This window comes from Panthera onca, chromosome D1 (genome assembly GCF_046562875.1).
Source record: "Panthera onca isolate mPanOnc1 chromosome D1, mPanOnc1 haplotype 2, whole genome shotgun sequence".
NCBI classification, from domain to species: Eukaryota; Metazoa; Chordata; class Mammalia; order Carnivora; family Felidae; genus Panthera; species Panthera onca.
Genome location: NC_138348.1, coordinates 12940512 through 12962902, shown reverse-complemented (window position 1 = coordinate 12962902; position 22391 = coordinate 12940512). Strand labels below are relative to the sequence as shown.

Genomic DNA, 22391 nt, shown 5'->3' with positions numbered 1-22391 from the left:
CCGTTGATCTTTCCCTGCCTCATCAAAGATGAATTAATAGTAATATGTAAAAAGATCAACAACAAACCATTGTTTAAATGTCCGTCCCTGAAGCTGATTAGGCTCCGAGAATATGAGTAAGTAAGTATGGCTTGGGGTCTTCGCTAAGGGAAGGCGTCCCAGCTCCAAGGATGTTGCCCCCCCTCCCCATGCAGTGAGTCTGCCAGGAGATATTTTCCTATCAGTATAAAATCAACTGTAAAAGTGTATTTCAGCTGGCAAAACTGCTTCTCACCAGGCAAAAGCTTTGCTGGGAACACCACTTCCTTCACTTGGAAACTCACATTCCGGGCCCTAGTTTTCCCTTACAAGTCCAACCCGGATCCCGCAAGTTTGCTGCTATTTTTTCTGCGGCTGTGACAGTTACGTGTCCCTGCTTTAGGAAGGAATCTCCATCACTCCATGGGATCGTTTCTAAACAGATGTCTGAGAGCTTCCAAGGGATTTGTACATTGTGATAAAACCCTTCTCCATTCAGCAGACGGTTATTGACTGCCGACTGGTGCAAATGTCAGCCCAGCGTGGAGAAGCGTTTCTAAGAGCTGGAGCCACCCGAGGCTGGAACTGGGCTGCTTCTGAAGGCAGCGAGTTTCGCCTCTCTGGGGGGATCCCGGGAGCGGGCAGCGGTGGCCAGCCTCTTGTGGCTAACGAGGGGAGGGCTCTGAAAATCTCTTCCAATTCCAGATTATATCAGGCTTTGTGACTCATACAAACGTGAACGAGACCAGTTCCTATGGTCAAGTGGAAGTGATACAAACCTGAACCCAAATAACAAAATGTTTTATACGACAAATCTTTTGTGCCGGAGCGAGCCGAGAATAATGAAGGTGAAACAGAGAGAGCCCCGGGGGGGGGGGGTTGAGGCAGGAGGCCTGCAGGCTGTGGTTGAGGCTCCCCCCCCCCAGATGCTCAGTGTGATCTTCAGCAAGTCTCAGCCCCTCCGGGGGCCTCAGTTTCTTCTTCTGTGAAATGGGCTGTTCAAAGGTGATAAGGCTCTAGAAGTCTGAACCAGTGCCTGTGGGTGTCTGGGGAGAGGCTTTGGAAGGTCGGGCTGCTGAAGCGTGCACTATTATTTATGGACCTGTCTCATCGGAACGTACTTTCAACCCTGCCCAGCAGAAGCACATCTGACAAATGATTTATTACGGTAATTGATGTTTGTACTTACTCATTCTTTATCTATTGCTGCTCGCAGCATGAGGGATCACGTGCGCGCGCACACACACCCTCCCGACCCCGACAGCTGCAGCCCTGCCTGGCCACCCCCCAGGCTCCCTGCCCCTTCCGGGCGCAGTGGCCTCAGGCGTCCAGCTCCATTCTCTCCTTGCCGCCCCGGCTGCGCTCTCTCTCCCCAGCAGCTGTTTTCACAGGGCACCAGCTTAGCAAGTCCTTGTGCCACCCCGAGGCCACCACGAAGTCTCCTTTCTGGGCCCTGTCCCGGGGGAGCGGCAAGGGGGGGGCATTCGAGCTCAGATCCCGTCTGTGCCCCCGGCAGGCCCAGGAGCAGGAACAGAGCGGCCGTTCTTCTCTCCAGCCCGATGATCACGGGATGATGTTCCCCGAAAGCCCTGTGCCTCACGCCCAGCAGCTCACAGAATCCTCCGTAACAAGCCCATAGCACCTGCTGGCAGCTCTGTTTCACATCTGGGGAGACTGAGACGCCCCCAGGTGAGGGGCTTCACCTCAGCTGATGAGGGCTAATTGGGAGCCGCGGTGCCAGCCCAGGACGGTGTCGTTTCAAAGCCCTTCCACCGACGGCCAGAGGACCGGGCGGCCGTGAGGTGTCGGGGAGGCAGGAAGTGTGGAAGCCTCGGGCCCAGCGCTCAGCAGGACGAAGCACTCCGCACATATGACGTCTCTGCTGTTGTCCCCGCTTCTCCTCCACAGGGGCTGGTTCCCACCGACAGCGCCTACTCTCCCACCCAGCCACCTGCCACATCTAAATGTTTTCTATTTGGGAGACAAACAGCCCGATGCTGCCACCTTCTAGCAGCTCCACCTAGAGAACGGGAGCTTTCTGAGAGGCCGAGTCAGGAGGGGGAAACCGGAGGCCGACGTGGCTAAACTGAGTCTGTGGGATGTCAGGAATCTGGGGAACCAGCGACAACTGCACTTGGTAGGCCCTTGAGCAACGGCGGAGTGTGGGGTCTGCCTCCAAGTCCTAACTGTCAACCACAGTCTGGGGCAGCAGGTGCTGAGGCAGAGACCCCGGGGCCGGGCGGAGGCAAGACAGGTAGCTCGTTACGGTTACAGCCTCCGCCCCACGCTGGCAAAGCAGCTCTGGAGAAAAGGGAGACACCGGATTCCCCGTGTCTGCCCATCTCTGCGGTGTAAATACGCCTCCCTTGTCAACTCGAAGCTACAAGCGTGAAGTCGCCGAGTGTGGACTTGGGAAGAGACGCACGCACGGGCCCACCCGTCTCTGTCCTCCAGTCCACCGAGCTCCTGCGGCTTCTTCAGAGACACCGTGTCCTTTCCCGCGAGAGGGCTTGCGGTTCCCTCAGCTAGGACAGCTGCCTCCGCCTCTGGCCTGCTCACGTCTCACCTCTCCTTCCGGGTCGCAGCTTTAATGTCACTTCGCACAGAGCCTTCCTTGACTCTCCAGCCTAGCTCTTCACTCGATGAGCTCTTCGAATGGTGCTCTCTCCTTTTCAGCCCCGACGTCGGGCTTTAGCTACTTATGGGAATGTGTGGCTGTTAGTATTTCTCTCCCTGTGAGGAGAGCAGAGCTGGCCAAGGTATCAGCAGTGCCTAGCACAGTGTGCCAGTGCCTGGCAAAGGGTAGGTGTGCTCTAAATATCTGCTGGGCCCTAGTGGATGAATAGGAGTTTGCAAGGTGGGAAGGGAGGGGAGGGGAACAGCATGGGCAGAGGCAAGAAGTCCGTGTCTATGAGGTGTGCTCAGGAAGGCAGGCAGGTGGTGTGGCTGTTACTTCTGGTGCCTGGCACCGAGGGAGCATCTGCCAGTAGGTGAGGAAGGCGGACTGGGCCCGGCGGGGTGTTGGTGGCGTCGCTCTCGCCAGCCGCATTTCCCAGCCGAGAAAACCAAAGCTGGAGAGGTAGGAATCAGAGGATTTGGGAGAAATCAGGGCCGGGCACGGTGTAGCTCAGCCCATCCCCTTTACAGACAAGGAAGCTGGGCATCCCTCTCCCAACACTGCATGGCCGGCGTGTGCTTCCTGTTCTGCTCCCAGCCAGTGACTCTGGGTCATTGGCTCCGGGTCATTGGCTCTGGGTCGAGAGACCCACCTTCCCAACACAGAAGGTCCCCCGCTGGAGAACTGAAAGCAATTGGCCAGGATCTCACAGAAGTCAGGCAGCGAAAAGAACAGTCTAGAACGCTGGCTACGAGTGTGGGCTGTGGCACTGGACTGCCTGAGTTTGAATCCCAGGTTCGCTCACTGACTGGTGGTTTGGGGACCTTACACAAATTGCTCAACCTGTGTGATCCTGGTTCCTCATCTGTAAAATGGGAAGAGCAGCAGTGCACGATTCCACGGGGTTGAGTATTCAATGCGCTAGTAAGTGCCATTCACTTGGCACAGTGCCGGGCACGTAGTAAGCACTCAGCACATGCTGGCCGTTCTTCCCACTGGTAGGACTCTCTCCAGGATAGATATTGTTTCATGTATCACGATCCTAGGATATGAAAGGAAAGGGACAAGCTTTAGGTACTTTTCCGTCCTCCCGGTGGCTCTTTCTGTTCTCACCGCTCAGTTGAGGAAGAAAGCTCAGAGAGGTTTCCACTTGTCCAGGGTGGAAAAATTAGTCAAAGACCACAGAACCACGCCCAGACCTCCAAGACTCTTGGAGGGGAAAATCCTAGCCATGTGGCATCATTGGAATTTGCTCTCTCCCTGGCTACTCTTGAAAACCTCCCTAATTTTTTTTAATGTTTATTTATTTGGGGGTGGGGAGGGAGACGGGATCTGAAGCAGACTCAGCCCTGAGAGCAGAGAGCCCCATGTGGGGCTCGAACTCACCAACCGTGAGATCATGACCCGAGTTGAAGTCAGATGCTTAACTGACTGAGCCACCCAGGCGCCCCCAAAACTCCCCAATTTTAACTCACTCTCCGTTCTTTGGTGGGTAACTTCTCCTCCCTGAACCCCAGGTCTCTCAGCTGGAAAATTATGGATGTTTGTAACAGTCAGGGTAAATATTGCTAACTGCTGTAACAAACACCCCCTCAGCTCGGAGGCTTCACACAAATGTTTGTTTACTGCCCATGGCACAGTTCACACTGGGTCAGCGCAGTCGTTCGGGGAGCTGGGCTCCTGTCACCTCTTGAATCAGTCTCTCCTAGGGCCTGAGTTCACCCCTAGCTCCCCAGTGGCCGGCCATGAGGAAAGAGAGGATAAACAAGGTACGATGTTCCAACACACCTCAGCCCACATTTGGCAGACTTCACTTCCATTCACGTTCCATTGGCAAGAAGTAGCCAAGGCCCCCACCTTAGTTCAGTGCAAGAGGGCGGGCAATATGGTCCAGCCACGTGCCAAGAGAGAAGACACCCCAGACCCTGGTGCCACAGGGCTGGGCCAGATGCCGTGACGCTCACCGGCCACACTCGAGAGCAGAAGTCAGGACTCCTGGGCCCTTCCCTGCTTTTAGCCTGGGCCCTCCCTCCCTGAGCACCGTGCTTCCTCCCTCCTACCCAGGAAGAGAACCAGTCCCTGCCAACCCGCCTCCGAGGGTGGGTGGTTGGTGAGATAATGATCTTATCATACGTATTGCCTCTTGGAAGGCAGGTGCTGGAGAAAAACCAAGTCCGCTTTGGTTTTTCTCCCTGTTCCTTCACATTCCTTCCCAAGATAAATTTAGCCAGCCCTCGCTTTGAACGCAGTGCCCAGGATGCTGACTTTTTGTTCTCCGAGTCAATGTGAGAGCATTTTTCATGACGGTAGCCTCAGGCCGGGAATGCAGACTTCGGGAGCGCAGTGCCAGCCTCTGCCCTGCCCCAAACACCTGTGACCCACAGTCCCACTCCGGCCCGGTCCCCGTGGACAGCAGGTGCCTGAGCTCTCCAGGGATGTGAGCAGAACACAGAATACAGATGGGCTTTGAGATCTGGCTCCAGGTCTGCTTCTGTCCTTACTGGCCACCTAGAGCTCGGAGGCAGCACATTCAGGATTAAGGGCAGAGACTGGAATCCCGGCTCAGGCAGGTCACCTCCTCCTCTGTCTCCCCATCTACAAAATGGGTCCTCGCCCCTTCTTCATGAGATTAACTGCGTGAGATACTTGTCTTAAGAGATTTTCATATTTTATGGTATTCAGTTAACAGGAGTGGAGAAGGTGATGGTCTACACTTTTTCTCAGGCCAACCTGAAAGCCACAGTGAGGACTTCCTGGAGCCTCTGTCCATTCCAGATGCTTCTTTTCTGGACTTCTTTAAAATCTCCTGAGAGGCCTCCTTGGAGCACTGTATTCTTGGACCTCCTCGTCATCATAAGAGTGACTTCCCTTCTGGGGTCTATTTTGCATCCCCCCTCCTGCTGGTGCGGCCTGGTCCACTCCCTTCTGCCTGGTCTGTGAAGCCCTCTGCCGCCACCCAGACCATATCTTATTATATCTTGGAGGTGGGTCCAGCCCCTCCCCTCTGTCCCCATCCTCCAAGACTTTGCTTCTTAGGGTTAGGTCTTTGGGTTCCTCTCAGCCTCCTTCCTGGGGCCACTCCCATTTTTACTCTGGGTCTCTGTCTCCAGAAGATCATCCTGCCCTCCCCTGCCTCCCCTTTTGGCTGTAGAGTCCACAGGACACACGTTCCCAGGTCAGGCTCCCTGGGGAAGCTTCCCCTCACTGGCTAGGTTTCAGCCTTACTTTTCAGTCCGGGGCAACAGGTGCACCATGTGGGGACACACACACACACACACACACACACACACACACACACTCTCTGGCTGTTTCCCCATGGGAAATGTGGGGCCCAGACTCCTTCCAGACCCAGTTCACCCCTTCTTCCTCTGATGGCCTGTGGATGCCTCCCACGGCTGCACCCACCTGGAACCAGAGGGTAGGGAGCTTGGCCGAGGCAGGCTCTGCAGACCAGGCTCCCAGGCCCTGCAGAGAAGGGCAGAGTGTCCAACCCAGAGATGGCGACAAGTGTCGTGGCAGTGCCTGTCCCAAAGGACGGGTCTCCGTGTTTACCCGTCACTAACAGATCTGCAGGGGGGACATGAGCACCCCCTCTTCCTAGACATGAAAAGTGAAACCCTGAGGGCTGGGCCACATAAAAGGCCAAGCTGCCAACATGGAGTGGAGCTTCGGACCCCTTTCTGCCTAACTCCAAAATTCCTCACAGCCAGAGCAGACAGTGGCTGACATTTTATAAGTTTAGATGACTCTTCCCCAAGATGATCTTGTTCCCAAACCCGTGATCCCTCTGTTGTCTCAGCACTTGGCTGAGCATTTTACTCTCCCCGCTGTACAGATTCAAATGCAAACAGCTGTGGGAGGGGCGGCACAGCAGTCCGGGAAACCCCTTTGAGGAAGGAGTTTCTCAAGACTCCTCTTTCTGCTGGGAGAGGCCTGGGAACCTGTGGGGATCAGAAACACTGAAGGGGAGGGGTGCCGGGGTGGCTCAGTCTGCTGGGCTTCCCACTTGGGCTCAGGTCATGATCTCGTGGTTCATGGGTTCAAGCCCCGCATCGGGCTCTGTGCTGACAGCTCAGAGCCTGGAGGCTGCTTTGGGTTCTGTGTCTCCCTCCCTCTCTGCCCCCTCCCCTGCTCATGCTCTCTCTCTCTCTCTCTCTCTCAAAAATAAAAATATTAAAAGATGAAAGAAGGAAAGAAACAAAAAAAGAAAGAAAGAAAGAAAGAAAGAAAGAAAGAGAAAAAGAAACACTGATGGGGACACAGCCGCGGCACCACATCAGACCCGTGTCAGGTCCACACACCTATGGGGTTCTCTGAGCCCCTTCATCATCTCACTTGACCCTCACCGTTTTCCTGGGACACTGGCATCAGGAGCCCATTTTACTGCCGTGGGTTAAGAGATTACACTTTGCTGACACTAGGGTTTTGCCTAGCATGGGCAGGGCGTGGGGAGGGGGCCGGGGGCGGGGGGAGGATCGACTGGCTTTAAACAAATGCAGTTCACCTGCTTACTGACTGTGAAGCCACAGGCAGTCCCTTCACCTCCCGGGGCATCTTCACAGTGAGGTGCTCGGGGGCCCCCGTTTTGAAGGTGATCGTTCCTACCTGTCCCCAGCAAGGTTCCTGACACCCAGCAGCCCGGGCAGAGAAGGTGTAGAGGATATAGTCCTGAACTTGGGCTACTTCATCCCCCTCAGAGCCTCGCTTGAAAAACAGAGCAGTCACGTCCCTACCCAGCAGGTCTGTGATGAGGGTAGAAGGAGATATGGTGTCTAAAAGGGCTTTTTAAAGCCTCTCTATAAATGCGAATGTATTTCTTCAGCAATAATAACAGCCAACATCGGCAAACATCTCCTGCCTGCATACTGTGTTCCAGGCACTGTTCTAGACCCCTGGGTGTGGGGTTCCATTCAATTCTCACAGCAGTCCTGGGAAGCAGGACTTCTATATTATGACCAATAATAATGGAGGAACTTGAGTCTCAGAGGGGTTAAGGAACTGGCCCCAGGTTGCACAGCCGATAAGTGGCAGAGCCAGGCTTTGAGCCCAAGGAGGCTGACAAGCCTATGGGAGGGGAGCATCTGCTGAGAGCTGGGCCCTGAGATACCCAAACAAGTAAAACTGAAGACGCGTGGAGTCTAGCACAGCTCAGACTTTCATACACATCAGAATCATCTCTGGATATTATTTAAAAAGGCAGAGTCCCGGGCCCCACCCCCAGAGATGCTGATTCCACAGGTTTGGGGGAGGGCTGGGAATCTGCCTTTGTAACAAGCCCCGAAGATGACGTCTGTGCAGAGGGCCAGCTAACCACACAGGGAGGACGGTGGCAGGCGTCCAGCAAAACCATCGATAAGAGTCGCTCAGTAAGCACGGATTGTAGGCTCCAGGGGACTCTGAAGGTTCAGGTAGGAGTCCCCAGTGCGACCCACCTGCCGCCTCTGGCCTCCAGGTTTGCCAAGTACTACAAGCTGGAGAATGGCAGCGAATACCGCACACTCCTGAAGGCTTTTGGCATCCGCTTTGACGTGCTGGTGTACGGGAATGTGAGTCCTCGGGCTGGGGTGACGGCGGGGCACAGGGGAGGAAACCCAGACCGGTCTTGGGCCCCGAAGAGCCTCCTCTGGTGGGGGCGGGGCGGGGGGTGCCAAGGTCCTGCCACTGACCAGCTCTGAGAGCCTCAGCTAGTCACATCTGTAGTCTCTTCGCCTGGGCTGGGGCGTGAAGGGCTGGGGCCTGCTGGTCCACCAAGAACCCTCCGCCCATGGGCTCTCTCTGGCTGCGAGTCCACGTTCAGTCTCAGGCCTCAGGACCTCATACCTGACCCTCTGCCCACTCTCCGGGATCTTTGTGCATGCAGGCTGGCAAGTTCAACATCATCCCCACCATCATCAGCTCTGTGGCAGCCTTCACCTCCGTGGGAGTGGTGAGTTTAGCCCCTCCAGGCTCAGACAGGAGGCCAGTCAAGGTGGGGCTCCAGCTAGGGGTGGTGGGGGGGGGGGGGATGGTGGCCCAGGTAAGCCCTGCTTCTGCCTAGAATGTAAAGCCTGACCTCTTGCCAGATACTTCAGTCTGGCAAGGGGACTGTCCCCCACCCCCAGACTGGGTCAGTCCTGAGTGAACATGTCCAGTCACGGAGAGCTCATTACCTCCCCGTTTGCGGGAGGGACAGACTTGGTTCAGAGCTCCTGTTCCCCACCGTGAAGGTGAGGGAGGAGACTCCAGGGGTCCACAGACCTAAGGAACAGAGCCCTGCTCCCAGGGACTCCTACCCCCTCACCCTCCGCTTCTCCCATCAAGTCCTCTCCCTGCATTTTGGTCTGGGGTCACTGCCAGGAGCTGGAGATTCGGGTGATGAAGACATTCTGCCAAGCCCCTGGACATTTTTCCAAGTGGAAACATCAGTCAGGTGTCTTTGGAGGACTCCTCCCGGCCCCTGGCCTGCTGTCTGCCTGAGGGCAATCATGCCCACTGCTGCTTCCTGCCAGCCCGCTCCTCCCCTCGCAGGGCAGCCCCACTGAGTCCACCCTGCCTCTTCCTCCAGGGGACTGTCCTCTGTGACATCATCCTGCTGAACTTCCTCAAGGGGGCCGACCAGTACAAAGCCAAGAAGTTTGAGGAGGTGAGCTGGGGAGGGTGGGGGCAGGCGCATGAGAGGTGGAGGGACAGGGCAGAGAGTGGCACTAGGCCCCAGGGACTCTCAATCACTCCCCCTTTTGGGTACTTCTTCAGGGGAGCTCATTGGGCCTCGGTGCAAGTTGGGGGTCCAGAAAAGAGGGATTTGGCCAAGAAAGGTCTCTGTGGAGACCCTTGGGGGCTCTGTGGGTCATCACTGCCAACACCCCCATCTACTCATTGCCCCTCTCCGTTTCTGGTTAGCTCAGGTTCCTGTCTGCCCTTGGGGTGCACGGAAAGACTGTTGGGATCACGCAGACTTGCTCGAGCTCCTGGATAAGGAGGCCGTGAGCCCCACCTGCTGTGTCTGCCAAGTGGGGTCCCCACAGGAGGACCTTCCCCGTAGTTAGAGCACGATAATGCCAGCCTTTCTATCTGCAGGTGGACGAGACGACGCTGAAGGTCACCGCCTTGGCCAACACAGTGTACCCCAGCGACCAGACCACCGAGGAGAAGCGGTCCACAGATTCGGGGGCCTACTCCATCGGCCACTAGGGCCCCTTCCGGGGCTCCATCTGCTCACCCTTGGGCTCCAGGCCTCCCACTAGGGCACCCACCTAGGCAAGGGGGGGAGGCAGAGAGGGGGGCCTTCGTTTCTACTGTTCACCCCAGGAAGCCACACTGGACCCAGGTGTCTGGGCCTCGCGGCGCTCTGGCAGACAGGTAGCCCTCCCTGCTAAGACCTCACTCTCCCCTTCACCCCTTGCCTCGCCCTTGTCTGCTTCCCTGGACCCCTAGGGCAGTAGCACCTGAGCTGCCCCCCTTCCCAAGAGTAGAGAGAACAACAGTGATAACGAGTGGCCACAAGGCACTACTAAGTGCCCGCCAGTGTCACGCACATTGTCTCATTTAACCTGTAGAATAATCCTATGAGGTAGATATTAGTTTCCCTGTTTCGAAGATAAACTGAGGCTCAGAAAGACTGAGTCATTTGCCCAAGGCCACACAGCCAGGAAGCATGAGAGCTGGGATTTAAACCCACATCTAACCCCATCACCCACAACCCCACAAGGGAAGCGTGAACTCCCCGGGGGCATCTGTCCCCTCCCCACAGCTGCTTCAGCCGGAGCAGATTTAGGTCTTAAGGAAGCCTGAAGGATATACAATTTGGGGTATCTTTTTAAAATAATACTAAATTAGGTAACCGAAGGGGCTCCTGCAAGAGGGAGGCCCCAAAGTATCAGTTTCATTACCTCCCAGTAAAACCACGTCTGGAAAAACTGGAGCGGAGACATGACTCTGTGGTCTCAGCTGCAGTGAGCTTGCCTAGGGATGGAGGGCTCGCCCCTCTACAGAAGGCGCAGGGAGACGGGGAGGGGGCAGCTTTGGGGGTCACTTGGGAGGGACCAGTGTGGGAGCAGTGGGCACTCACAAAGGCCTGAATCCAGTGATTCCCCCCTCCCCCACCAGGGGAGAAGGCATCAGGCCCATCACCCCCCCCACACACCTCATCCTCAAGCTGGTGGGGTAACACCTCCCCGGGGGTGCCCTCCGGCGTTGGGCCGCGTCCAGAGATCTGACCAGCAGAGACGGCGGTGGAGGCAGCGGTTCTGGAGCTGGGAGACCCACAGGCATCCCCAGCAGGGCTCACGGGGGGCTCCCTGCAGAGCAGCCTGAAGCAACCTTGTCCTCCCTTTCCTCGGTGCGGCGGCCGCCCCTGGGCCCACCCGCAAGCGTGTGAACTCGCAAGGGTGAGCCGGACGGGCAAGCCACGCTGCGCTAAGTCACGGCTTCGGTGTGCCAGGCCGAAGGCTGCTGTCTGTAGTGATAACGCTGCCGGCTGGGCTCTGCCGCATCGTGGCGAGAGATCCATCCACCCTGGAGGGGTCGCTGTGGCTGGTTACTAATCCTGCCGGATGGAGAAAGAAATCTGGGATCCGTGCAAGTTTGAACTGGAGCCCACGCTCCCTCCTGGCGGGTCCCTTGCGTCTTGAATGACTCCGCATAGAAGCTAACTGCCCAACGGGCCCAGGGCACGACACATGTCCTCTACTGCAACCCTCATCGTACAGAAGGGGGGCTGAGGCTAGTAAGGAGGAGGGACTAGACTGGCAGAGCCAGGCCTCGAAGCCCGAGCGTTAGGACTCCAGGGTCTGCAAGGTTGACTTCCATGCCACAGCTGAGAAAACCCAGGAAATCTGTTGGCGCCTTCTATGTGTCAGGCTAAACTAGGCGTCTAAGCCGCAGGAACCAGAAAACCTCAAAACCTCATGATTTAATATAACCAAGTGGGTCAGACAGCCCCCTCCCTCCACCTGGTGGGTGTGCCCAGACACATGGGCGCCCAGGTCAAGAGCGGCAGGGAAGGGGGACCTGGAGGCTCATGGACCACCGAAAGGCCAGGCTCGGAAGAGGCTTATGTCACTTCCAACCACACTGCCTTGGCCAGACTCACTAGCATGACTAAGACCCCAACTTCACCGCAAGGAATACTGGGGAACAGCCTTCCTGGGTCCTCAGGAAGAGGAAACAGTGAAGACACCACCCTCTGCCTCATTATCCCCACTTTTAATGGCCTTTCTTCTCCACAACCCTCCCAGCCCGTGGCCGCTGACAGTTACTCACCTCCTTCCCTTCTGTGTTCCTTCTCACAAAACCTTGTTTTCCGCAAGCCACCCATCAACCTCCCAGACGGATTAATAGATAACACTCTCAGGAGTTTCTTCTCCCGAGAGTATTTGCTTTTTCAATCAAGGACTTTTCAAGATGGAAAGGCCTTAAACATCCAAAGATATGAATATATAATTGTTGAAGTTAAGGCCCACTAACTGACAGTGTTGGACCTTTGAGGGGTAGCTTATCTACCCTATCGTGCCTCAAGCAAGCTTCAGTCTGCAAGGATCTGAGCTCCTCTCCATTCCCCTCCCTCTCTCTATCTCTCGTATTGCCTGGCAACATGTTGGGCAATTGGCATTGGCTACAGCTCATTCCCCATCAAGGAGAGAAGTGGAGGCTGATAAGAGGGAGCTTGCCATTCAGCCAAAATAGCGGACCCAGAGCTCCCTATGCAAAGCTTCCCTTGCTGACCATCCTTCCCACCACCCACAGCCAGATTCCACAGTTCTTTTAGAAGCTGAGCATCAAGAATTAGCTTGTTGAAGTATGCAAGGCAGGGATTTGGCTGGGGATCTGGCCCCCAGGCAGCCCCCTTTCTCTGCCCTTGGGAAGACCAACAATGCTGTGATTAGGAGCTTCCTACCTGATGTCCATCTAAGGCAGACGGGTACCTACAGGTAGTCCCTGGGTCCAGCATCGGTGACGTTCATCGCAATGCCCAGGCTCATTATCCGGTTGCCAGGGACCTGCTGATATTCAGGGGACCCACCTTCCGCTTTTCCACTTCTCCTATGGTCCTCCATTCCTGTCCTATGCCATTAACTGCAGCACCTTCAGAACCAAAGCACATCTGAGAATACTGTGCTTTTGGTTCCTGAAGCTCTGCATCCCATCACGTGCCTTAAACAGATACACACGGACACACACAAACGTAGACTTGTACACGGGTATGGCAGACATGCACATACATACACACTCACAAACATATGGGTCGAAGATGTACAAGTACCCACATACACATGCATGCACAGAATCGGGCATGTAAGGGTGCAAAGCTATACAGAGATACACAGACATCCAGGCATATCCATAAATATACAGAGACGTTGAAAATATACCCACACTCCACACACAAATATACACCGACTCATACAGATTTATGCATATATTTACAAATACAGATTCACGTATACACAGATAAAGACAGATATACAAAGACTGACTCATGTACACACCAAGATACATATACACACGTGTAGCTGGGCACTTACAAAAATACTTGTACATTCTCCCTGCACCCCATGTAGAGCTATACCCCAAGAAGCATATAAGTGGATCCTCTATCTATCTCCCTCAATCTCTCTCTCTCTGTCTCCATTCTCTCCTCTCTCTCTCTCTCTCTCTCTCTCTCTGTCTCTCTCCACCACACCCCTCCAACAACCCTGGGCTCTGTGCCCTCTTAATGCCCAGTCCCAGGTCGAGCTTCCTGCTTCTCAAGGCCAGATCCTTCCCGGAGCCCAGCATCATGCCTGAAAATGCAACATGTTCTGGCTAGGTGTCCCCAGGGGCTGAGGAAGTGAGGTGAGGGAAAGAAGCTGGGCCCCCGGGCTGTGCAATCAGGATGGGAGCCGCGTGGCCACCAGACGCTCTAACTTTTGCCCCCAAGGCCCTCCTGGTGGAAGCAGCTCCCTCCTAAGAATGTGTTCCCTCTCCAGAGGTAAGCTGGGAATGGGGAGGAGGGAGAGGGAATTGCAGTGGGGGAGGGGACACACCTGGGAATAGAGAGGAGAACACATCTCAGAAGTTGGGGACTGTGAACTCACACACTGGTGGCTGGGAGAATACAAAGTAGGGGCCAGTATCTGAGGCCAGGAAGACCCGGGTCTAGAGGAGCAGGGGGCCTAGGTGAGACTTCCTCCCTCTCACGTGGTTACCCCGGTGGACTCTCACCACACCCCACGTACACCTCAATTCTTCAATGGGCGACATCGCCTCCACCTTGGAAAGCCACCCCCCTCCCACCCCACCCGGCTCCCCATCCCGGATCCAAACAAAGCAGGAGGGCCCGTCTCCCCCCGCACCAATGAGGCCAACCCCCAGCGCCTGGGGGAGCGGGGAAGGGTGGGGGGGGGGAATCCGGCCCCGGCCGAGAAGGGTGGTGGAAAGCCCACCGCCCAGTCAGGGCTCGGCCACCGGCCACCGCCACCCACCCCCACCGGCGCCCTGCCGCCCTTCCTCCTGGCCACCCCGCGCCCACCCGGGGCCCTCCAGCGTGGGCAATAAAGAGACGGAGTCAGGAGATGCTGTGGGAAGTCTGGGTTTATGGCCAGAAGAGGCTGGGGGACAGAGCTGGGGCGCGGGGGCCGGCGGGGGGGGAGGGGGGGTGCGAAGGGCGGGGGATCCGAGGCAGGGGCTCCGCAGCCACGGGCTCAGTAGGAGCAGACAAAGGGCAGACGCCTTTGGCATGAAGTGCGCCGCCAGTGACCACCTAGCAACGGAGAGCACAGTGACGTCAGCCGCTCGTGGCCGTCCTCCCCTCCTCAGGCACCACATACGGGTCCGGATCCAGGTTCCCGCCAGGGTTATGATCTGGCCGCTGTGGTTCCCACGCGTCCCCACCAGCTAACGTGATTCTTCTCCCCCGGGGCGGGGAGAGTGCTGCTAACTGCTTTATTCCGTTTCATCTTCACGGTGACGCCAGCAGGTGGGTGCTACCCTCACCCCCATTTCACAGATCGGGAAGCTGAGGCTTAGTGGGGGTCATAACCTGCCTGGGTCTCAGAGCTGGAGGCGGATGGCTACCGTCTTACTCCGGCACATGCGGTCTCAGCCGTGGTGCCAGCTCCCTCACATCTGGCATCCGTGCTGTTCCAAGCTGGCGAATTATCTGTCAGCCAGCCCTCGTTCCCACATCTCTCTTTGGTCCCTCGTCCATATCTTACATTCACATCTGCTACTCTCATCTATCACATTAGTCACTCCGCCTATCAGAGCAAGGAAAGCAGTCCCCGGGCCCTGAGCCTAGCTCTGTCAGTGAGGGTGGAAAGCCTCCAGCTAGCTCCCAGACAGGGCTCCCCATCACCTGGGTTTGCTCTGAGGAATCCCTACATTCCGGCCCTTCTCACAGAGGACATGTCCCCCCAGCCAGGGGAAGGTGTGAGTTTGGGGAGGTGTGTTGGGGTAACTCAAAGGGACAGTATGTAAGAGTCTATCTCTCCACCCCCACCCCTTCCCCTTCCCCTTCCCCTTCCCGTGGCCCCAGTCCCCCTCACCTGGGGTGCACAGGGTCACACAGTTGCCGTGCCCTTGGAAAGGCTGCCCTGAGGCCCAGTATTGAAAATTCCAGCAGCTCCCATCGGTCCATCGAAACCTCCGGCACATGAACTAAAGTGATAGACTGGGTAAGAGTACAGATGTCCAGAGAGACAGACCCAGGGGTCCAGAAAATGCTGAGTATTCCTTTCTCCTCTCACTGCCCACCCAGCGGGGAGCCAGATACCCTAGAGACCCATCCTTGAGGGTTTGCAGGCCATGACAATGCAAGAGCAACCAGGACTCCCAACTGTCGCACAGAGCAGGCTTGTCAAGCCTTACTGTGCATACGAATCTCCCGGGAATCTTGTTAAAATGCCAATTCTGATCCAGGAAGTCTGGGGTAGGGCCCAAGATTGGGCATGTTTAACAAGCTACCTGGTTTGCTGACCCTCCTGGTCCACGGACCACACCTGAGCAGCGAGCATCATGGTACTCATTTATCCACGACCCCAGACCTGCCTTGAGAGAAGAAGGACCCCATTCTAGAGATAAAGAAACTGAGGCCCCGAGGAAGTCATTCAGCTAGTAAGTGACTAAGCCGAGCATGGAGCCTGTCTCCTGACTCCAGTGATGCGCTGGTAAATGTTCAACAGCCAGCTCTGGGGGAAGGTGAGAACACAGAGGGAGGGAGGAACCCTGATTTACAACAACTGCCAAGTTCTTTGGTGTATATATGTCCACTGGGGGCACGTTTCAGGCTACAAGCACGCAGTCACTGAGCAAGGAGCTGAGACCAGATGCCCACCATCATTGGTTCTCACTCCACTGCCTGCTGCCTCAAGGTCATCTCAGCTGCTGAGGTGAGGCTAGACGCCAGCAGAGGCTCCTTTGAGGCGATCAGAAAGAAGTTCCTGTCCCCCGAAGTTGGTGCCCCACTTACCCAGCGCCGGCTGATGGCTCCAATCCAGACCTCATTTTCGTTGAGTCCTCTGGCTGAGCAGAGGATGCGATAATCTAAGTTGTAGCTGTGTATGGAGATGAGGTTGCCTCGGTAGCACCTCCTGCAGATACGCTGCAGAAAGAAGAAAACGGAGGGTAGAGAATTCGCTGGCTTTTCTCAAGTCTCTGGGTCTCCAGGACAGAGCCTCTCATCCCTTTTCAGGTCAGAAATCAGAGACCTGTCTGCCCCTCTCAATCCCATGTTTGGCTCCCTTTTGTGTTGTCAGGAACTTTTTGCAATGACTACGAATATTCAGAATAGTCATAGCTACCGTTTGTGGAGAGTTTTAGTGACCCCGGGACTATTCCCAATACTCCCCACATATTATCTCATTTAATCCCCACCACAACCCCAATGGGTTGGTACTGTCTATCTCCATTTTACAAATGAAGGTTCTGAAGCTCTGAAAGGTGGAGTGGCTCGCCCAGTAACACGGCCCATGAGAGTCAGAGCCAGGCTCGAACGCAGGCGTCTCTGATACCAAAGCCTTCCTTCCAGATCAGTGGTTCTCAAAGTGCCGCCCCCCAGACAAACAATACCATCATTACCTGGGAATTTGTTATAAATGCAAACTCTCAAGCCCCGCCCTAGACTTGCTCACCCAGAAGTGTGCTTTAACAAGACCTCTAGGGGATTCTGACGCACACTAGGTTTTGAGAACCACTAATCTAAAAGGGAACAGAAGGTTGAATCGAGTCTCTTCTCCCCCCACCCCCACCCCAGTCCTCCATAGTAGCTTCCCTGCCACTTACCTGAGCACGTTTAAATTTCTGGGCCTGCCGCACCAACAGGAAGTTGCAGGTTTTGCACCCAGGACTGCTCGGAATTCGAATTACGTCTTCTTCCTTGGGGCACTGAAAGTCCTTGTCTAGGGCAGCTAGGTCCGAATCCATGGCCTCCCCGTCCTCAGATGTGACCTGACAGCTGGAAGCCTTGGCCTCCTCTCCCTCTGACTGAATGATCTCATCAGTCAGAGCCAGGTCTTCTCCCTGCTCCCCTGAACCTTCCAGATTCTGACTCAGATCCACTTGTATCTCATGGCTGTCCGGACTGCAGGCAGAATTCTCTGGGAAGGAGAGGTAACCTGCTGTCAGTTCTGGGTCTCCTTTCTTCCAGGACCATGGACAATGCCAAAGGCCCTACTTGAACCTTCCTAGAGCCATCTGGAGCTAATCCTGGATCTCCTTGGTGTTGGGTGAGGAGAGAACATTTGGGTCATAAGCACAAATGGATGAGATGCTAACTTCTGGCTGGTACCGAGATGTGTATTGTGGGGGTGGGTGGAGGCACCTGTGAAAAGCCCTTCATCTTCACAGGTGGGTGGATTTTAAGTTGAGGAGATGGCTAATCAGAGATGGGCTGGGTCAACTGGAGAGGGGTGACTGTGGCCCTGGCCCCATGAGGCAAAAAAAAAAAAAAAAAAAAAAAAAAAATACAGGAAATAGGAGAAAAGAGAAAGATTGGTAAGACAGGAAGGAGATGCTTACCCAGATGGAAAGCAGCAACTGTCCCCAGAAGGAGAAGGAGCAGGAGCAGTGGGCCTTTCATATCCACTCAGGTTTGGGATGGGGACACAACTCCAGCCTCCTTCCTTGTGGGTGTCCTGTGTGTCTGCACAGCTCTTGGCACTTAGAAGAGACAAAATTCTTGTTAACTGGCTGATTAAGGGACAAACTAGAGCATTCCTTCCCTTCCCCCAACCCCTGGGGAACAGACCCTGAGCTGGAGAATTAGGAAAAGGACATGGGGTGTCAGCTCAAGTACAAAAGTCCCTTTTTCTGAAAGTGCCATCACCGCTTCCCTGGAACGGCCCTTAGCTCAGACACTTGCCCCTGCAGGAATAAGCCTGCTCAGAGTCAGGGCCACTGTCATTCATGCTGGGGAATGAGGGGAGAGGATGGTGGCCTGAGGACAAGCTTCCGAGGTGCATGCCATATTGGGTCAAGTACTCACCTCCAGGAGTCTGAGGCTTCCACTCTCAGTGCTCCTAGCTGCTGGGACCCAGAGGCAGCTCTTATACTGGGCATCTGGGGAAGTGGGAAGAGGCCAGGATGATTGCTTCAGGCTGGGGTGGGGAGCAGTGGAGCTGATAAGACTAAGTCTTGCTCAGTCCTCTCACCGTTGAGCCCTGATGCCTGCTGGGACTCCAGAGACCTATCTCCCAAGGCCTGCTCCATATGTGGGCACCCAGATGCCCCAGTGTGTTCCAAAAGACCCCAGCTGACTACTGTCCAGGCATTATTACCACCCCTAAAGTGCCCCAGTCTGAACAATACCCCTTAATCCCAGGAGCAGCCTTCCTCTGGTGAATATCCCAGTTAATGAGGTAGGGAATCCCAGGAATCTGGGAGAGCATGTGGGGAAGAGGTGGTTGGCCAAGGGAGCCTCCGCCCTCCTGATCACTTATCTGGACCAGGTCCTTTAAATGCATCACATCCATGAATCCTCACCTTCACCTTATATATGGTTATCCTTACTTCACAGATGTGAAAAATGAGATTCAGAGAGAGAAAGCAACTTGTCAGGGTTGCACACGTAACAGGAGAACTGGGATTTGCAAGTCTTTTTGGCTCAAAACCCTTCTCTGTCTCTCTGTCTCTCCATCTCTGTGTCTCTGTCTTTGTCGCTTTCTGTCTGTGTCTCTCCTTCTCTTTCTTTCTTCCCCCCTCCCCCTTTCTCTCTCTCTTTCCATCTTTAATGTGTGAAAAAATTTATGCTCATTCTTTTATGCTGTGGATCTAGATCAAGGTTCTCAACCTTTGCTCTATCACTATATAGAGCCAAATCTTTGTTGTGGGGGCTGTCCTGTGCATCATAGTAAGTTTAACAGCATCCCTGGCTTCTACCTACTAGATGTCAGTAGCACCTTCCCCAGTCATGATGATCAAAAATGTCTCCCCATATTCCCAGATGTCCTCTGGGGAACTAACTTGCCCCAGTTGAGGTTCATTGATCTAGAACATGCCATGTTGTCCAATCTCAAGGCTCATCTTCCAACAAGGGGGCAGCAGTTGGAATGGAAAGTTTCATGCAGAGTCATTCAGACGCCCTGGGCCACCCTCCTCCCCATCCCCACCCCCCATCTCCCACCAGCTCTCTATCACCACTAGGGTCTCAACTAGGGGAAGTGAACAAGGCACTTGCCTCAGATGTGGAATTTAAGAGGGCACTAAAGAATTCAGTGGCCAAGAGAAACAATATTTTAATATAATCTTTTGTGAACATCAAAATAAATGCCAAAAAATCCATGAAGAACAAAATGTCAAATTTTTAATCAATCAAGCTCCAGCCAAATTCAGTGCAACACAGGAAAGGCCAACAAGTGCTGAGCCCTGACTGGATATCACTGCCAAGAGCTAGAAGACTTGTCAAGGTGGGTGTCTCAACTCTGTGACATCCTAGCTGGGCCATGCATATTTGTTTCTTGGATTCCATTCCAGCCTTCCAGTACTCAAAGCACTAGGGACAGGTAACCCAGAAGGTGAAGAGGCCTGGGTCCTTCTCCCCAACTCCCTCAGGGTACCTACAAATGGAGAAGTATCTGAAAGCTCATTTCTGCACCCAATTGCAGAGTAACGGTCTTGGCCATTATCTCCCCGGCCCAACGGACTTGACTCTCAGCTTCTCTTCCTGTCTTGGAGGCTGGGGGATGGACCAATTCCAGGCCCCCAAAAACCTGGTCTCCGGATTTTGAGCTTGAGGCCTCCCTAGTAGGAGGGCTAGACCCTCTCTCCATTTTTCTTACTCATCCGGGGCCCAGGCCAGGGATATCATTTCATTTGTGTTTGGGATGACCACTAAAGTCAGCTAGTTCCATGAGCCAGCACCATGATAAGCTTTATGTGTGTCATTTAATTTGAACATCCATTTCATAGATGAGGAAACGGCATCTCAGAGAGCTTAAGACACAGCAAGTCAGAGACAGGCCTAAACCCAGGCCTTCCAGCCTCTTAGCCACCCCAAAGCTGCCTTCCTTCTGCCTCCTCTCACTGACCTCCCTTCTCTATGACTTACCCCTCTCCCTGTTGACCCTATTTTCTTTGCACACAAACCCTGGGCAAAGACATTCCATTGACTTCAATGACCTCCTTCCTCACTGACCACAGTGAAGCTTGTCTGATTCAAAACTGGAAATAATATTTTTGAAGGTCCACCACGGACCAAAGACTACGTTTCATTAAGGATTTTATATCTATGGTCCTACTTGATTAATTTTACAATCATCCTGCAAATTAGGTATTGCCTTCTCTAGTCTACGTATCTACTGCACGAGCTCAGAGAGGTTAAATTACTCGCCCAAATTCACACAACTATTAAGAAGTGGCCCTCATCTGTTTGACTCCCACATCCTCGCTTTCTTTGATATGCCCAACTGTGTTAGCCCCAGACAGTGTGGCCACCATTTTCATCATCCATGAGACTCCAATGTTCTGGCTTGCTGTTTGCATCTATATTCATAGGGATTTGAAACTCTGTCTCAAGATTCAGCCCAGCCCCACACTGCACAGAGGGTGGGTCTCTCTATCTTGAGGGGCAGTGTAGTGTGACGTGTCTTAGAATCATGAGTTAATGTCAGCTCCTCTGTGGCTTGGTCTTCTCATCCTCATGAGTGGAGGCTCATGACAGGACGCTACATCTAATAAGACCACCTCTAATAAAGCTCCCAGAACATTGCCTGGCACGTGGGGTTGGGAGGTGGCCCTTGTCAGGAAACCAGGACTAGAAATGTGACCCTAATCAACAAATAAGCACTGAGTGTTGATTGAGCTCCTGCCCTGTGCTTTGCATGGTGTAAGGAACTCCAGGGATTCTGTTGTAAGCAAGTTGGCTTTACAGAACTTAGTCAACATCCTGTTGGAGATGAGAAATGACACACAAACCCATATTTGGGGATGTAAGCCCTCTTATTTCATTAATTTTGCTTTTTAAAAAATGTTCCTTGTGGATATATAGCATGCATCTTATAAAGTATGCTGTATGGTGGGCAGCTCAGGGGATTTTTACAGTGAATGCACCCTCAGAACCATGCCCAGATCAAGAACAGAATGTTACCCGCTACCCAAATGCCTCCTTCATGGCTTCCTCTTGACATTAATCCCCCACAGGGGATCTCCGTAGGCTGGAAGGCCCACTTCTGCCACAACACACGGTTCCAGCAGACTTACGAAGAATAAGACAAAGTCCACTTATCACTTAGCATTGAACCTGGACCTAGTAAATGCTTAATAAATGGGAAATAGTGTTACTCTTTATTATTCATATTGGAATAAAGGGAAGCCGTGTCTTCCCACGGCAGAATACAGTCTGTGAGGGCAAAGAGTGAAAGTTCTTCTTCATTGGCATCCTCCCCAGCACCCAGCCCAAGGCTGAACCCGGAATAGCGTTCCAGAGTTCCACCATCTTTGAATTCAGCAGACTGTCATAGAACGGCAGCTACAATGGACCTCGGTTTGATTTCCATCTTTCTCAACCAACTGTGCGAACTTGAGCAAGTGGCTTCTCCAATCTGGGCCACACTCAAAAAACTAAAGCTCTTGATTCACCTCTAAGACTCTGGAGCCATCTGTAATTGTATGTGTTTGAGGAGTCCAGGAAGAAAGGGGCTTCAGGGCATTGACTCCTTACTTTCTGTTCACTTCCCTGACGGAGCGAGGATTCCTTCCCCACCTCTGATTGAGATTCCCTCCTGTCCACCTGGGCTGGAGTCCTATGGCCCCAAGATGAACCCAAGAGTAAGGGAGTGTGCCCTGCCTCTCCACTGTGCCCCATCCCTACATGACCATGTCCTGGAAGTGGCCACAGGATCCTAAGGGTAGAAAGAACATGCTGTGGAGCAGACAGCCGAATCGCAACATTGGCCACATTTAGATGGTCTGTCTTGGGCAAGTCTTTGAACAGGGCCATAACTTCTCTGAGCCTGGTTTTATAAAATGGGGTAATAATTACTTCCCATACAAGGTCATCTTCGTAAGGTGCTTGCCACAGTAAGGGGTACATTGTGGGTGTGTAATAGGCAGCAACAATTAGTAGAGATTGTGCTTCTGTTGTAAACAACCATATGTTCCAGAATGGGAGGAGGCTAGGTCTTGTATTCCCAGGCCTTATATAGAGTTGGACATATAGCATGTTGTCCTATATTGGGTTTCCCCAGAAACAGGCCCTGAGACAGGATTTGAGTGCACGTAGCTTATCTGGGAGGTGCAAGGACATTTGTAGGGAAAAGAGAATTCAGATGGACAAGAGACGGCAGTCAATAACATGTGTGCTACA

General features: G+C 53.9%; 2 protein-coding genes and 1 long non-coding RNA gene across 3 annotated transcripts in view; 2 read left to right on the top strand and 1 right to left on the bottom strand.

Annotated features, from left to right (window-relative positions):
* The window catches only part of P2RX3 (purinergic receptor P2X 3), a 28244-nt gene extending 17890 nt beyond the window's left edge, over positions 1-10354 (top strand). The window contains exons 9-12 of the mRNA XM_060606690.3: positions 8088-8181; positions 8496-8561; positions 9180-9257; positions 9692-10354. Coding sequence (XP_060462673.2) covers positions 8088-8181; positions 8496-8561; positions 9180-9257; positions 9692-9805 — 352 coding nt within the window. The 3' untranslated portion in view covers positions 9806-10354. The remainder of the gene's footprint in view (positions 1-8087; positions 8182-8495; positions 8562-9179; positions 9258-9691) is intronic.
* A 3819-nt stretch (positions 10355-14173) lies between these two features.
* On the bottom strand, positions 14174-18147 carry LOC132661762 (proteoglycan 3-like). Its single transcript, XM_060606691.3, has 6 exons — positions 18075-18147; positions 17609-17749; positions 16874-17187; positions 16062-16193; positions 15139-15250; positions 14174-14354 (listed from the first exon to the last, which is right to left on the bottom strand). The coding sequence occupies exons 2-6, from the start codon at positions 17667-17669 to the stop codon at positions 14296-14298; spliced, it is 678 nt and encodes a 225-aa protein (XP_060462674.3). The 5' UTR covers positions 17670-17749; positions 18075-18147; the 3' UTR covers positions 14174-14295.
* Positions 14371-21670, top strand: LOC132661764 (uncharacterized). Its single transcript, XR_009602399.2, has 4 exons — positions 14371-14570; positions 15129-15267; positions 17238-17316; positions 21474-21670. It is a non-coding gene; the product is annotated as an uncharacterized LOC132661764 (long non-coding RNA).
* Positions 21671-22391: the final 721 nt, after the last annotated feature.

What these genes read in the sequence shown, in the direction of transcription:
- LOC132661762 (XM_060606691.3), bottom strand. Translation starts at nt 17,669, where the DNA reads ATGAAAGGCCCACTGCTCCTGCTCCTTCTCCTTCTGGGGACAGTTGCT. An exon ending in AGAAATTTAAACGTGCTCAG is followed by an intron (nt 16,194 to 16,873) that starts GTAAGTGGCAGG and finishes TTCTTTCTGCAG; the next exon opens with CGTATCTGCAGGAGGTGCTA. An exon ending in GAGCCATCAGCCGGCGCTGG is followed by an intron (nt 15,251 to 16,061) that starts GTAAGTGGGGCA and finishes CTATCACTTTAG; the next exon opens with TTCATGTGCCGGAGGTTTCG.